This window comes from Furipterus horrens, unplaced genomic scaffold (assembly GCF_987537825.1).
Source record: "Furipterus horrens unplaced genomic scaffold, mFurHor1.1.pri manual_scaffold_6, whole genome shotgun sequence".
NCBI lineage: Eukaryota > Metazoa > Chordata > Mammalia > Chiroptera > Furipteridae > Furipterus > Furipterus horrens.
This window is the reverse complement of record NW_028327176.1, coordinates 556567-571644: the sequence shown is the minus strand read 5'-3', so window position 1 is coordinate 571644 and position 15078 is coordinate 556567. Positions and strand designations below refer to the sequence as shown.

General features: G+C 60.1%; 1 protein-coding gene across 2 annotated transcripts in view; it reads left to right on the top strand.

Annotated features, from left to right (window-relative positions):
• MYT1L (myelin transcription factor 1 like) overlaps nt 1-15078 on the top strand; it is a 109021-nt gene that overhangs the window by 36180 nt on the left and 57763 nt on the right. For both annotated transcript variants that reach the window (XM_090280870.1, XM_090280869.1), the window contains exons 6-8: nt 5369-6343; nt 10101-10235; nt 13774-13864. In XM_090280870.1, coding sequence (XP_090136996.1) covers nt 5369-6343; nt 10101-10235; nt 13774-13864 — 1201 coding nt within the window. The remainder of the gene's footprint in view (nt 1-5368; nt 6344-10100; nt 10236-13773; nt 13865-15078) is intronic.

Here is a 15078-nt window from a genome sequence, read left to right as displayed (position 1 = left end):
GAGTTCGACGTTTCTAGGTGTTGGTCTGTGATAAAAACGAAGCTTCCTTCATGCAAACTGGTTTTGCATAATTATATAATTATCTCTCACATTTTATGAAATTGTCAGACACTTCAGCACAAGCCAGAAAGCTTGCTGAGAATATAATGCCGTGTACATTTAAGAATGCGAGCAACATACATAAAATACTGAGGGAAAATCTTTTTTATATAATAAGAAATAAAAGATGTAAGAGAATAAACCTATGTGCTTTATTCTATTTTTTTTTTTAAGGTCCACATGAAGGAGTTACCGGCTTGTTATTTGCTTTGTCTTGTCAACTTCATTTCTATCGCACGTGCTCATGCGTCAGGGTTTAGAACGAAGGCCTGGGACAGGTGTGCCTTTGGTGCTGGCGGGACACAGCCCTGGGCAGGTCCCTGGCTCTCCCTCCGGTCATGGAATCCATGGGAAACACCTGGCCCGCGTGGGTTTTCAGCCGCAGGAAGTCTTTAAGGAGTGACGGCCCCGCAGTTGGTGACCACTCGGAAGTACAGAACTGGTGGGCAGCCTTCACGCGCCCCGCGGGGAGCCTGTGCCCCCAGTCTGGCGACGGCAGGAGGCTACCAGCTGGTCTGGTGCAGGGGGCGTCTGGCTGGCCGAGGCGGTGGCGCTCCCCAGGCTACCCAGCAAGCTCAAGCCCAGAAACCCAGCCCCTCCGCCACCGAGAAGGTCGGCAGACTTGACGGACGTGAGACCGAAGCCCAGAGACAACCGCAGAGGAAGCAGCGTGCAACTCAGAGAAGGGCCGGGAATCCATTTTGGGCGATTGCGGGTAACTCACCAAAATCCCCTCCTGTGAGGAGCAGTCATCGGAACAGAGAACCCACCATCTGAGGCCCCGGAGCAAGCCCAGGGGGCGTGGGCACTGCTGAGGGGGGGCACTCTTTAGGAGGCAAGTCTGGCAGGTGGGCACTAGGCCTCCCTCCAACGGTCCGCCTGGCTGTCGCGCCTGCAGGGCCTCATCCCAGGGGCTTCTGTGGATGGCCACGCATGGGAGGCAGGGCCAGGGCCTCCACTGAGGCTCAGCGCCTCTCCTCTCTGCCGTTGGGAGAGGGGCTTGTCCCGGGGGACTCCGCAGAGCAGGCCCCGGGGCCGAGTGGCCTCCCCGCTCCCGCAGACAGGCAAGGCAGGCAGTGCAGCCCCCACACCGGCTCCGGCTGCACCGGAATGGAGTGCCTGACCCACACGGACATGCGGGGCGCTCCAGGTAATGTACCTGGTGCCGGCGTTAGGACTGACATGCATTTCTGCTGTGCCCCTGAATTTTAAAAACTCAGCTAACTCTAATGTTTTTTCACAACCAGTAGGAAAATCATGTCAGTTATCAATAGTTTATTTTAAAGAACACTTAAGACAGGAGGCATGTTACTAGTCTGTGAGGACACAGCTCACACACCTTCGTGGGCAGCAGTGCAGTGGGGCTGCGCGCCATCCGTCAGCAAGGAGAGCGTGAGCACTGCGGGCCCCGGGCATGCAGGGCCCGCGCTGGGAGCCGCGGGAGCTGGAGGCTGGCTGTGGCGAGTGGGGCCCCTGGTCTCAAACAGGAGAAGTGGGTCCACACGCAGTTGCACTGTGTCTGCATCTGTTGAGCAACATGAGATCAAGTGGATGCGGGAAAAGAGGGGGCCCTCACGGGACCCATGGGGCGGCTGCAGAGGCGACGCCTGGCCTGCCTGAGATCGCCCGACATGCTTACAATTTAAACTTAAGGAACCGAGGGTCAGGACACGCGTGTGCAGAGAAGGCCAGAAAGTCCTCACTCGGAGCCCAGGGCTCCCAGCAGCCACGGCCTGGCCCTTGCCCAGAGGGGTGCTGAGAGGGCCGCATCCCCAGCCCCTGGCCTGCGCTGCCCGGAGAGGGGTGGCCTGAGGCTGCCCTTCCTGCCTGAGCAGAGACGCCTTCTTCCTGGGACTTTCCACTTCCCGGGCAGCTTATCTTTGAGACCATACCATGGAATGACCCCCAGGCTCCCACAGGCTCTGAGAGGGAGGGAAGCGATGGGGAAAGACCTGGGCCGGTGACAGGTGACAGGAGATGTGCAGGGCTCGCCAGCCCTGGGGCCTGGTGTGGCCGAGTTGCCTCTTGGTTTTTCCGGCACAATGTTCTGTGACCCTGAGCGAGACCAGGCTGCCCTGCTCTCCAGCCATCGGGAACCTCTTTCTAAATAGTGGGGTTGCTTTATGTAGAACATAAACCTGGGCTTCAAAATAATTTCCTGGTAAAAGGTCTTTTTTTGTCCCAAAGATGTCCCCCATGTTTGGTAGAACCAAGGTCACGTGGAGGGCCAATCCCGATGGCTCCTTGGCATTGTGGAGCTGGGGTACTCGTTCCATGGACTGGGGGTGCACACTGCTCCCCCTGGCCCAGCTCGTGGGGTCTGCGTCCTTGCTTGCGTCCGCGCAGACGTAACGAGGAGGGGCCCTGAAAACTCACACCAGGTGGTTCTGAGCTCTGGAGGGGCTGACGCACAATATGTTTGCAACTGCTCTTAGCAGACCGGCTGACCCCCCCCCCCCATTTGTCCCCGGGATTAAGAGATGACTTGATGTCACGTGTGTTTGAAATTAAACGCCAGTGACCTGGGCACCACGTTAAGCTGCGAGGATTCTCACGCCCTCGTGCTGGCTCACCGGCTGGGCCCCCACGGCCTCGGAAAACACTTGGAGGCTGTGGCCTGCGGGCGCTCCCCCACAGCGGCTGTGCGGCCTGGTGCTGACACCCGGGCCCCTGCCCCCACCCCCAGGAGCCGCCGCCCGCCTGCAGCGCTGCCCCCGCAGGGCTCCGCACGACACACCCGCGGGGCTGCTGGGGGTGCTGTCCGCAGGGGCCGCACTAGGTCACCAGCATGGCCCAGCCAGGCCGTGTGCTCTCACTGCTGCTTCGTGTGCCCACGGCCTGCTGTTCTCTCTGCACGGCTCCAAGGCTGGGGGGCACAGTAGCGGCACCTCCGCTCCCCGGTTTCCAGATGGGGAGACCCCTTCTCCATGTGTTCACAGCCGCCTCCGTGTGGAGACGGCGTCCGCGTTGGTTTCTGCGTCCTTGGGGGACGGTAACTTACGGGGGTGAGTAGGTGTCTGCTTACCCCCAGGGTGAGAGGCGCAGTCCCCTGCGGGGGCCGGGTGGGGTGCTGGGAGCCCAGAGATGATGGCAGAGGCCATTTCCTCCTGGGACAGAAGAACTGTGGGAAGTCACAAAAACCACGTCCACAGGAAGGTCGGTAGGAAGGTCAAGAGTCCCTACCGTGCAGGTCGCTCTCATGGTCCAAGTGCAACCTTCACTGTGGTTTAAAGGAGCGAGGGCGTGAGGCCGGGGTCCCGTCGTCTTTTCCTCTGTTTCCGCTCGGTTCCCCCCTTTCCCAGGGCTTGAGGATGAGACGCGCGTCACAGAACAGGGAGCAGAAAGGATGGGTCTCCCCCGACTGCGGCGTCCCCTTTGGCTCAGATTCCGAGGGCCCCTGGGCTCCCTTGTTTGCAGACCGTCCTTTGCTCTCCCAGGGGGCTTCCTGCAGGGGCCGTGGTGCCAGCCACAAAGCCCCCTGTGGTGTGCAGGCCCCAGAGCCCTGTCCAGCCAATGCTACTGCTCTGATCCCAGCTCAGGAGCGTGCCAATCCCAGTGCATCAGCTGGAGGAGAACGTAACATGTGCGTTTCCAGAAGGCTGTTAGCACAGGGCGCCTTCGGTTCTTAGATGCTGCACCAGCCCTGGGCCGGCAGCCTGTTGCGCACGTTAGGCAGACACAGCCGTGGCCCCTGCGGTGTGGCTTCCTCGCTCTTGCTGCTCCGGGGCACTGTGTGCACCCTCGCACTTAGAAAAACAATGTACGGGAAGGACCCAGAGGAAGACTGCTTTTGTTTCAGGCGATTCGCAATGCCCTGTTGACGAGTATGCGGCAAGTTTGATTTGCTGACGCTTAGGACGTGTTCAATTTTAAAACGTGTTGGTTCTTTGTGGGCTCGCAAGGCTGTTGTGATGGACAAGCTGAAGCACAAGTCACAGAGGAGGTCCTGGGGCCCCGGCCCAGCTCCTAGTCAACACCCTCGTTTCTTCAGCTCAGTAGTGAACTTCCCGGATTCTTCTTAATCGGGTTTCTTGAGCATAGAAACAAGAAACCGATGTGGCAGTAGCCTGCAGTGAATCAGATCCAGTCTGGGGGCGGGGCACGTGAGCATTCCCGGTTACTGCCTGGGTCTGCGTGCCGACACTGAAGAGGCGCATGTCCCAGGTGCCCCTTACTGCAGAGTGGGAGGCACTTAAGGTGAAACACAGGCGTATTGTGTCATTTTTAACATGATCTTTTAAAAAGATTTTATTTGCTTTTAGAGAGAGGGGAAGGGAGGGAGAAAGAGAGAGAGAGAAACATCCGTGTGTGGCTGCCTCTCGCACGGCCCCAGATGGGGACCTGGCCCACAACCCAGGCCTGTGCCCTGACTGGGAATCGAACCTGTGACCTTTTGGTTCGTGGGCTGGCATTTAATCCACTGAGCCACGGCAGCCAGGGCCAACAGAGGCTTCTTTAAAGAACAAATTTCCTAAGTACTTTTTCAGACTGGATGGGACAGTTATTCCCACATTAGAGTCCTGCCAGCTCAGCAGAGCCTGCCTCCGCCGTGGGGGGGGGGGCAAGGCCCCCTGGGTGCGGGTGAGAGGCTGTGCCGCAGGCGGTGCCCTTGCACCGTTCGCCTCGGTCCTGCTGGCCATCCTGGTAAATTGTTTCCCAGGACGTACATCAAAGCGGCTCTGCATTCAGCCCGAACACGTGCTTCTGGTACTGAACGCACATGACATGCTGGAGGCAGCTCCGCACGATTCCTCGGGGACCTGAGCCTCCCTCCCGCCCCCCAACCCCCACCCCGCGTCGCCTGAGCACCTGGTGCAAACCATCTAGAAGCAGTTGCCAGGAACGTCTGCTTAAGAGTTAAAGCCAATAAAGTTAGGGAACTCGTACAAAGTCCAGTCACGTGATCAGGAGAAAGAACGGTTTTGCGTCTGTTTGGGCTGCAAATAAATAAAGCCGATAAAGTAAGCCGTTCTCAAGGCTTAGGAGGGAGGGCCAGTTAGTGTTTTTAAACGATATTTACCCCATTTACTGGTTTATTTGAAGGTTAATTAAGGAAGTTACTAGTGAATGGAAAGCTCTGAGCGGCCCCTGGTCCTGGCACGGGCTTCCTCCACGGCGACACCGGCCTTGGCACTCGGGCCTGTTGCGTGACGCGCAGGGTGTGACGCGCAGTTAACTTGCTGTCCTTGCTGTTGCAACTAAACTTGAAGTTCTAGCCACTTTTTTCTTTTCTTTTCTTTTTTGTCCTTTTTTTTTACTTTTTTTGCAGAAGATCATCAAATGAATTGTCACAATAGTCGAATAATGCAAGACGCAGAAAAGGACGATAATAATAATGACGAATATGACAATTACGACGAGCTGGTGGCCAAGTCCTTGCTGAATCTTGGCAAGATTGCCGAGGACGCCGCCTACCGGGCACGGACGGAGTCGGAAATGAACAGCAGCACCTCCCACAGCCTGGAGGACGATGGTGACAGGAACGAGAGCCTGGGCCGCAAGGGCGAGCTGAGTCTCGACCTGGACAGCGACGTCGTCCGAGAGACGGTGGACTCCCTGAAGCTGCTGGCACAAGGCCACGGTGTGGTGCTCGCAGAAAACCTGGCCGACAGGGGCTACGCCGACACCGTGGCCCCGCCGGACGGCCGGGATGGGGGCTACGTGCGGCTGGGGAAGGCTGGCCCGGGCAGCGGGCTCGCGGACAAGCTGGTGGAGGAGAGCGACGAGGAGGCGTGCCTGAGCAGCCTGGAGTGCCTGCGGAACCAGTGCTTCGACCTGGCCCGCAAGCTGAGCGAGAGCAGCCCGCAGGACCGCGGCGCCCCGCAGAGCGCCGGTGCCCGCCCACACTTGCGGCCGGAGGACGCCCTCTCGGGAAGGACTCCGGACAGGAGCTACTCAGACATGATGAACCTGATGCGGCTGGAGGAGCAGCTGAGCCCCCGGCCGAGGACTTTCTCCAGCTGCGCCAAGGAGGACGGTTGTGCCGAGCGGGATGACGACGCAGCCTCCGTGGCCTCGGACCGGTCCGAGGAGGTCTTTGACATGACCAAGGGGAACCTGACGCTGCTGGAGAAGGCCATTGCCCTGGAGACGGAGCGGGCGAAGGCCATGCGGGAGAAGATGGCCCTGGAGGCCGGCCGGCGGGACAGCACGCGGTCCTACGAGGAGCAGTCGCCGCGCCCGCTGCCCGGGGACGAGCGGAAGCCCAAGTCCAGCGACAGCCATGTCAAAAAGCCATACTATGGTAAAGGTAATATTTCTACGTAACGTAAGTTGCCTCCCGAAAGCACAAGCTAGAGTGCGTGTGGCGGTGGCAGTCACGGTTAGCACATGCCTCGCCGTCACAGCGTCTCTGACTCACGTTTCTTAGGCTTGGTTCCAGAGTTACAGCTCCTGATTATGTGTCTGAAGAGCCAATGATGTGTTTGTCTGAGAAAAACCCAGAGCAGCTCAGTGTCATGTTGTCAGAGCAGATGAGGAGGGGTTATTTCAGCGGCAGATGCAGGTCTTAGAAGGAAGGCTCAGAGCAGACATATCCTCGGACGGACACGGCCGGGACGGGCCTGGGGTCTCACAGGTGGACCACTCGGAGTGGCCAGGGCTCGGGTAACAGTCTGGCCATCGGGTGACGCACTGGGTAGGTGACGTCAGATTTTTGAAATTGTCATCCAGCGACAGTTACTGATAGCGCCTCCCCCATAGGAAGCATCCCCGGTAGAGACCAACCAGGAACAGGTGATGTAGTGCACATCCCTCCCCCATAAGGTCAGCCATGACCGCAGCCCCGCTCTGCTAGGCATGGCACGTCCCTGGCTGCGTGCCGCTGTAGGAGCATCGTGGCGCTTACTTTGTTACAAAGCACCCAGAGCCACCCAGGGGGCAGTTCAGCGGGTGTCTGTGTGCGATGCCTGGGAACGCGTGCCTGTGTCCCTGCAGCGCCCCTCCAGCCTGAGCACCAGCTCCACGCCTGCCATGGCTGTGAGGCGATGCTCCCTGGGAGCAGCTGTCACTCCACGTCATGCAGGATGTAGCACTGTGCTTGTTTCCGTGACAGACTCGTAGAACTAGGTAAGAAGCAACTTCGAGAGTACAACTGGTGTTGCCTAAAATGCTTCTGTATGAGCACCAAGAAGACCCTCTGCTGTGAGTTCCCTTCCATTCCTTACCAATAACTGAGTTTCCTCCCTGTGGACCTGAGGAGCGTCAGGGATGTGGTTTGAAAACCACCTGCTGTATGAACGTGACACGGTCAGGAAAATCCCCTGCCTCATTGTGGCATGGGTGTGTGCTCCCCTCTCCATGTGTGCTCACGGCCGGCGGCATGCTGGGCATCTCGAGCCCCACATCCCAGTGGGGATGAGCCTGAGCGAGAGGCCCTCAGGTGGGCGTGCACTGTGACTGGAGCCCCAGGTCGAGTCAGTGACATGGGGGGCGGGGCGAGCTGTGCGAGGTGCAGGGTGAGCAGGGCTGGTGCTTCGGGCCAGAGTCGTGCGCAGCAGGCGTCAGGCTGGCTGCAGCTGAGCGTCGTGCTGGGGTCCGAGTGGGGTCGTACGAGGCTGCGAGTTGATATCTGCGAATCACATGTCAGTGTTTTTAGGAGGAAGCAGTGCCCCTCCTCCAGGCTTGCGCAGCTGGCTTGGGCGCACTGGGCTGCTGTGAGCGGTCTGGGAGCAGTGCATGGAGGACAGCTGGCGCCACGGGGCCCGGTGTGGGGACGCTGGGCCTCATGCCTCTGGCTTCTGTGGCTCCTCTAAACCCAGAGCTCTGTGGGTTTTGACTCGTTTTGTTTTTGGTAGAAGATGGAACCCACTGCTTGTTCCCTAACAAACGGGGATGGGTGGGCAAGAGCGAGACGGAGATGCGCGCTCTCCCCTGAGCGGAGGGGCCGGGGGCGCGGGCTTCCCAACGAGCGGGGAAGCGTGGGCTCCTGCCTCTGCCCACTTTCTCAGGTCTTCCTCTTCTAGCAGCCCACTTCTGTCCTATCAGCATGTCCCACGCCGTCCCCTCGTGTCTTCTGAAGAGGCCCATGGTTATGTGAGAGCCAGACAGACGCAGCTGCGCAAGGATGCCCACCTGAGGGAAAACACATGCTCGCGCGTGGCCGGGTGGTCCTTGTAGCCGCAGGCCCTGTCTTCCACGTGCTGTTGCTTCAGTGAAGGTGACGAGAGCAGCCACTCCGGTTCTCATCTATACGCAGACTTCTCAGAACGAGGGACCTCCCCAAACCCCGAGCTGAAACCAGAGGAGACACGGGTGGCCGAACCCGCACACACGCTCCTTCTAGACCCTGTTGCGAGGTTCCCGATCGGGTTGCTGGCTGTTTGCGTGCTTGGTTGTGTTGTGCTTGCTCCAGTGTTTGCCTTCATGGTGAATTGGGACTGAAGGAATAAGGAAGCAGGGAGGTCATGGCGCAGGGGAGCGGCAGCCCCTGCCTGGGCTCCCGCATCGAGAGGAGACCGTCCGAGCCACACTGTCCACACGGCTCTGTCCTCAGCATCAGGACGCTCCCCAAAGCTGTGACTGTTACGTGTCCTGATGAAAGAAGTCACTTAATGATTAATGCTAGTCATAGTTTACCTTGGGCCTTTAAAAGTGGTTTATATCTGCTTTATGATTATAAATTATCTGTCTAGTTTATGGTCTTAATGTTTTCCTTTGAAACTGTTACCGTGCACTTTTATTTTTACGTTAATTGAATTATACCAACGTTATCGTGAAGTTGCTCGCGAAGCAGGGGGACGCCAAGCCCGGGGTGCGTGTGTGGGGGACGCACAGGCAGGCGTCTCGGCACTGAGGCCCAGCCGCGCGCTGTCCGCCTGTTTCCAGGGGTCGCCGTCTGTGCGCAGCGGCAGCCGCTGATCAGGGCGTCTCCCCCGGTGTCAGCGCTGGTGTAGGAGATCGTAGAACCGGAGAGACCCACCGCATAGCATAAGACGCCAGCTGAGAGGTACAGGGGCTCCTTTCTAGAGACGTGACGACATTTGCATAGTCCTGCAAGTCCTTCGTCCACTTTCCTTTACACGAGTGACTTAAGGAAAAGGCAATAAGACTTTTTAAATTTTTAAACCAAGCTCTTTTCTTTATATAAAATGAATTACTCACCAAAAGTTAAACAGTATTTTCAGCAATCATGACTGGCTTGATTAATAAGATACCGATATAAAACTACTGAACTCCTAAAGAGATTTTAACCACGGCAGACCCGGACCAGTCACACCAGGCGCCGACGGCGGGTGAGCTGCAGAGCTGATTCTCACGCGTGGGCTTGAGCCTGGGCCTCCCGTCCCCGTGGTCCCGGAGCGACTGCTGTGCTTCCCTGCACGGCTGCGAACCGGGGTCAGTGCGGGTGCAGAAGCCGTTTCCCCTCGCACCCCCCGCGGGGCTGTAGCACCCCGCACGAGCGCAGCCTCTGAGACAGTCCGACTGCACACCCCCAGCCCGGGGCCGAGCGCAGTCCAGCACTGGGGTCCTCTGCTTGCAGCGCCTTCTGAGGGTCCGTCTTATTCTCAGAAAAGCTGAGTCCCGTGCCGCCAGCAGCGCTGCAGGGAGCACGTTTCACAGCAGGGAGCCTGCGTCCTGTGTCCCCAGTCGGAGGCCCGGTCAGACGGGACCCGCTCGGAGTGTCTGAGCGGCATCCGCGGTGGCCTGGCTCCACAGCGCCCTGCGGGCCGCCGCGGGGGGAGGGGCCGCCTCCTCGCCGTCCCGTTGATTTCTTTGAGCGCATCATGTAACACACGGGAAACCAGGGAAGAGCTCAGGGAGGGGCAGTCGTTTGTTTGCTTTAGCACAGGAAGTACACTGTTCTATGATTCGTGATTACACTGTTTAAGGTCAAAAATCACTCAAAACGAAAGACCTGCGCAAAAGCCTGCTGTCCCAGCCTGCCTCCCTGACACCTGCTTTGTTTCTCTGTGTATCAAGGTCTCTTCAGAGTGTGAAATGACCACATTTGTCTTCAGGGGTAAAGAATTCATTCTCTTGACACCTGTTGTCGCTTTTAGATCCCTCGAGAGCAGAAAAGAAAGAGAGCAAGTGTCCAACCCCAGGCTGCGACGGGACCGGCCACGTGACCGGGCTGTACCCGCACCACCGCAGCCTGTCCGGATGCCCGCACAAAGATAGGGTCCCTCCAGAAAGTAAGTCTGCGCCCGCCCCCCGCACACACACCCGCGCTGTCTGTCGTCCCGCTCGCCTCTCATTTCCATCTGTTCGAAGGGCTCCAGCCCTCATTGCCCAGAGGGCGGTGTGTCCTCGGGGTCCTTCCTGAGGGTCCAGCCCAGCCCCGGGACCTCTGGGGCCTCAGACAGGACACCCCCTCTCAGGCTGCGGACCGGGACATAGATAGTCTGCACGCACCCTTCCAGCACAAAGCGGCTGTGAGCCCGAGAAAAACCACATGGGAGCTCTTCTGCCCCGTTAGCCCGGCCTCCGCACATCTGTGAACATTGGCGTTTTACTGCATTTTACTCAAAAAGTCTGTGGCACGTCACACTTGTCCCAACATTTCTACGCTGTAAAATCTTACGTCAGGAGGTTACGGCGGGTGGGTTTTGATCCCACCCATTTCTTATAATCAGTTAGATTTTAAGTTTTGTGAAACAACCAGGTTTTCTTTAGAACTGAACCAAAGCACACCTTGTGTGTCCTTCTCCCAGCACATGAAGTACGCCAACTATTTTAAAACAATTAGAGCTGATTCTGCAGGAAAACAGCCCAGTCTCAGAAATGACTGCGCCTTTTAGAACTCGAGTCTGAGGCCCCTCCGTGTCGGCGACACAGCTGCTAGGGAGGGAGCTGGAGCCGCTGAGCTCGAGACACCGCGAGGGGGCCAGCCGGCTGTTTGCTGGGACTTTTGAGACCTGTCCAGTTCAAGTGCTAACTGGGACACTTGAGAGACAAACCCATCCGAACCCGGAGAAGTGCCAGCAGCTGAGGCTCAGAACACAGGCTGAACGGGGCATTTTTAGGGGAAATATGTTTAGAAGCTGTCGTGGCTCCAGGTTTCCAAACGGCTGCTGGAAAGAACAAAGCCACGCCTCCTGCCCTCGTCCCCGGGGAGACAAGGGGGCGTGACACCAGCGGCTCTGCCCCGTGTGTTACATGACCAGGGGGACCGCATGTGTGGCTGCAGCCGCTTCCCCCAGCCCGGCGCTCAGCTCGCACGCAGCCCACACCCGCCCGACCCCCTCCACGCCTGCAGGCAGTGCTGGCCCGTTTTCAGGTGAGGAAAACGGAGTGCAGACTCCATCACCTTCCTTCCAGGCTCAGCACAGGGCCTGGCAGGTGGGAGACACTCCATGCTTCCCAAACGCACGTGCACAGGCGTGAACTTGCCCGGGTAGGTAGGTACCTGTGCGGGATCGGGGCCCACAGCCATCTGAATCCCGGGCCGGCCTGTCTCTGCCAAGACCGGGGTCGGGCCCCATTTCCTGCTCACCAGCGTGGGCCGTGGGCACTCTCTGTGCTTGGTTTTCCTCACCTGCAAAATGAGGGTCAGGGCCACACGCTAATGTCTTAAGAGAAATAGCTTCTTTATGCCATTTTTCTTTAAGGCATATATTTTCGCCTTCAGAACAGCTCAGTTTCTTCTCACGGCTGACAAAGTCTCCTGACTCCATGTTCACAGGAGAAGTCTAACTGTAGCAGAAATAGGGACCGTGCTCCAACGAGGCACACATGAGTGAGTCATGCAGAACACCCTGGTCCCACCTGGGCCAGCCCGGGGGGGTGCTCGGCTCTGACACGAATCCCACAGACGCCCCCCCCGTGCTCACACGTCATTCCATACGACGCACGCAAGTGTGGAAAAGGCACACTCCGGCCGCAGCCCGGTCTGCAACACTCCGTTAGAAGCAGAGGCCACAGCGCTGAGTGAGACCCCCGCGCTGGCCCTCTGAGAGCCCGCCAGGCAGGGTGCGCGCACAGGCTGACGCGACCCCCCCCCCCCCCCGCACCCCGCGGTACCCACGGGCTGCACTGGCGACCGCTTCAGCCGTCCGGGGTGAGAGAGAAGGGACCGTGGCAGGTTCTGGAAGCGACTGGAACAGCCCATGCCGAGACCGGCCTGAAGGAGGCAGGCAGCAGGGACAGGTGGCAGGGCTGGGAGACGGAGACACGGGGGGTGGGGAGGCAGGGACAGTGCCTGGGACACAGCCGGGCGGCCGCGGCCGCAAGAAGCTGGGCTGGTCCCGCCGAAATGGAAGCGCTGTCCGAACGCCCAGCCGGCTGTTGGCAGGAGGGGCTGGGGGTCTGAGCCGGTCAGACGTGAGGGGCTCCCTGGGTCGGCCTCTGCACAGGGCTAGCGGACCCCACGGGGAGGCTGCCCGGGCAGGAGGCACAGGCGGGAGTGTGGGACCCGAAAGGCAGGAGGCGAAGCGCAGGAGGGGCCGGTAGAAAGGAACAAGAGGGGGCCAGGTGCCTGGGACCCCAGGGAAGGGGCCGCCCAAGGCCCAGAGAAGTCCACGAGGGGCAGGAGAGTGGAGGGGAGGCGGGCAGTCCGTGCGGTCAGGAGGTGCAGCCTTGGGTTGGTGGGGCCCGTCCCTCGCGGGGGACAGAGGTGCCGTCACGGGAGGCGTGCCCCACAGACACGTGTGTTGAGCATGGAGAGAAGCGGGTTCGCCTGAGAGCAGTTAGGTCACGTGAAGGCTCTGTGTGCTGTTACCACGGGGACGAAAACGCAGGAGAGCTGGGAATGAGTGACACGGGGGAGCAGGGCCCTGAGGCAGGGGAAGCGGGCAGGTGGGGGTGCAGGCGAAGGGCTCACCGGGGGGATGCTCTGCCTCTGAGCCAGGCAGAGGCCCAGGGAGCGCGGCCAAGGTCCCCCAGGAGGGAGGCGTCCGGGAGCCCCCCTCGCAGCCCGGGGCCAGGCAGCGCGAGCCCGCCCGGCACTCCGCCCGTCCTCTGACCGCTGCCGATTCCGCTGAGAGCTGCCGCAGGGGAGCCCGGGCTGCGGGGGCGGGGGCGGGCGCAGCAGTGAGCGTGTCGTGTGGGACCGCATGCACGTTACACACGCTTCAGGGGAGAGGAGGTGTTCTAGAAGGAAGAGACTGTAGGAGACGGAACCATGTGACTCGTGCGCACGGCCCTCCAGGACGCGGTGGCCCGTTGTGCTAGGGCCAGTGCCGTGGGCCCGTCTCCACTTGTCACGCCCGCTGCCTCCCCACAGCCCAGCCGTGGCCTGTCCACTGACGAGGGGCCTGTGCCGCGCGGGCATGACCGTGCCGACAGCCACCGTGCACTGCGTGGCCCCCTCGCCAGTTCACAGGCTCAGCTGCGCAGCGCTGACTGTTCTAGGTGGAAGGTCATTACTGAACTCATTTTACTTAATAATAAGGTCCGGGGTCTCCCCCCAGGACCACCATGCCTTCATGATGCTGTGGCTTTTTGAAGCAGCAGCAGGGCTTAGGTATGGGAGCAAGATCGGGGGCCCTTGGCCTCCCTCTCCCGCCGGGACCCGTCCAGTCCTCATGCCCGCCCTCCAGCGCCCTCCCAGTGTACCCCACGCTGCATGCCGCTCAGATGAGGCCGAGACCCGCGTCTTCCCGACCATGCCCATCACGAGCGTCTGCGGGACTGTGCTGTCTGCGAGCCCCCGTTGTTAGGATGACGGCGGGCTGGCACCTGGCCTCCCCCATGTTTAACACTGCGCTGTTTTCTCTGCCTCTCCCTGTCAAGTTCTTGCCATGCACGAGAACGTTCTCAAGTGTCCCACTCCGGGCTGCACGGGGCGCGGGCACGTGAACAGCAACAGGAACTCTCACCGGAGGTAAGCCCCGCCTCACGCCCTCCTGCCCCCGAGGACAGAGGCTGTGGTCTCGTGGCTCACACAGGTGCCGATGCTTAGATCCCTTTTCCACGGGTGGGGTTTTTAGTTTTCCCGCCCACATGGAAGGTGCCTTTTAGGGACAACGTCTAAGCTGGAGCCGTGGCCATTGGCAGTGCCTGAAAAAAACACAGGCCTGCAGGGGACAGGAGACACAGTGGGGCTCAGAGCGCAGGAAGACTAGAGAAGGTGACGCAACACGGCTGCCCCAGACCCCGCTGAAGCCCGTGATCGGTGTGGACATCAGCAAGAGGGGCAGGCGTCAGGGCGGCGTGCGGAGGCCGTGGCCGGGCAGACAGCCCTTTCCTGGGCTGGTGCTGCCCTCGGGGCCCCGGCACGCCCTGCTCTCCTCCCCCCTCGTCCCGGCTTTGCTGAGTTACCTTCTGCTCCTTCAGAGACTTTTTTGCGGAAAGCAGCTCCGCACACCCTCTGGGCCTCACAGCTGCCGTGAAAGAGCCTGTACGTGGCGGAAGCCCCGAGCCTCCCTGGAAGCCTCTGTCCCGACTGGCAAATTTGGCCACTTGTGTTAGATGCAGAATGAAACGATAGCAACCCCGCAGCGCCTGGGCTTGCACTGCAGGAGGAGGCAGGGTGGGCGGGCGGCGAGGGTCGGCTGAGCGCCACTGGATGGCCGTTCCGGTGCCAGTCCGTCCGTCCCACCGTCTCGCACCCACATGTGCACGACCTGAGGCCCGCTTGTGCCCGGCGTGGAGACAGCAGACACTGTGGGGTCAGAGGAGCAGATTTGGGATCTTGTCCATAAGGACTCGGCTCTGAAACATTCCCAGAGGCCCCTGAGGGGGCCCTGCTACCCCTCTGCCTCCCATGGGGAAAGACCCCCACACTGCCAGGAGTGCTCGCAGGGTCGGCCTGAAACTCGGTCTGGTGTCAGAGCTCAGCATGCGCTCTTCAGACAGCCCGCCCCTGCGGTCAGCCCCTGCTCTCCAGAAACCGCGCGCCCCGCCCTGGGCCGGTGTCCCACGTGGTAACGAGCTCATTCCCTTGAGAGCCGCGGAGCTTGTTAGCTGCCACTGGCAAAGACTCAGGGTGCCTGGCACAGGGCACAGCGAGACAAGAGGGAACACGCCAGCACCCCCATTCCTGCCGCCAGGAAAGCCCGCTCAGTCTGGGACATGCCCCACCCCCCCGCTTGAGGT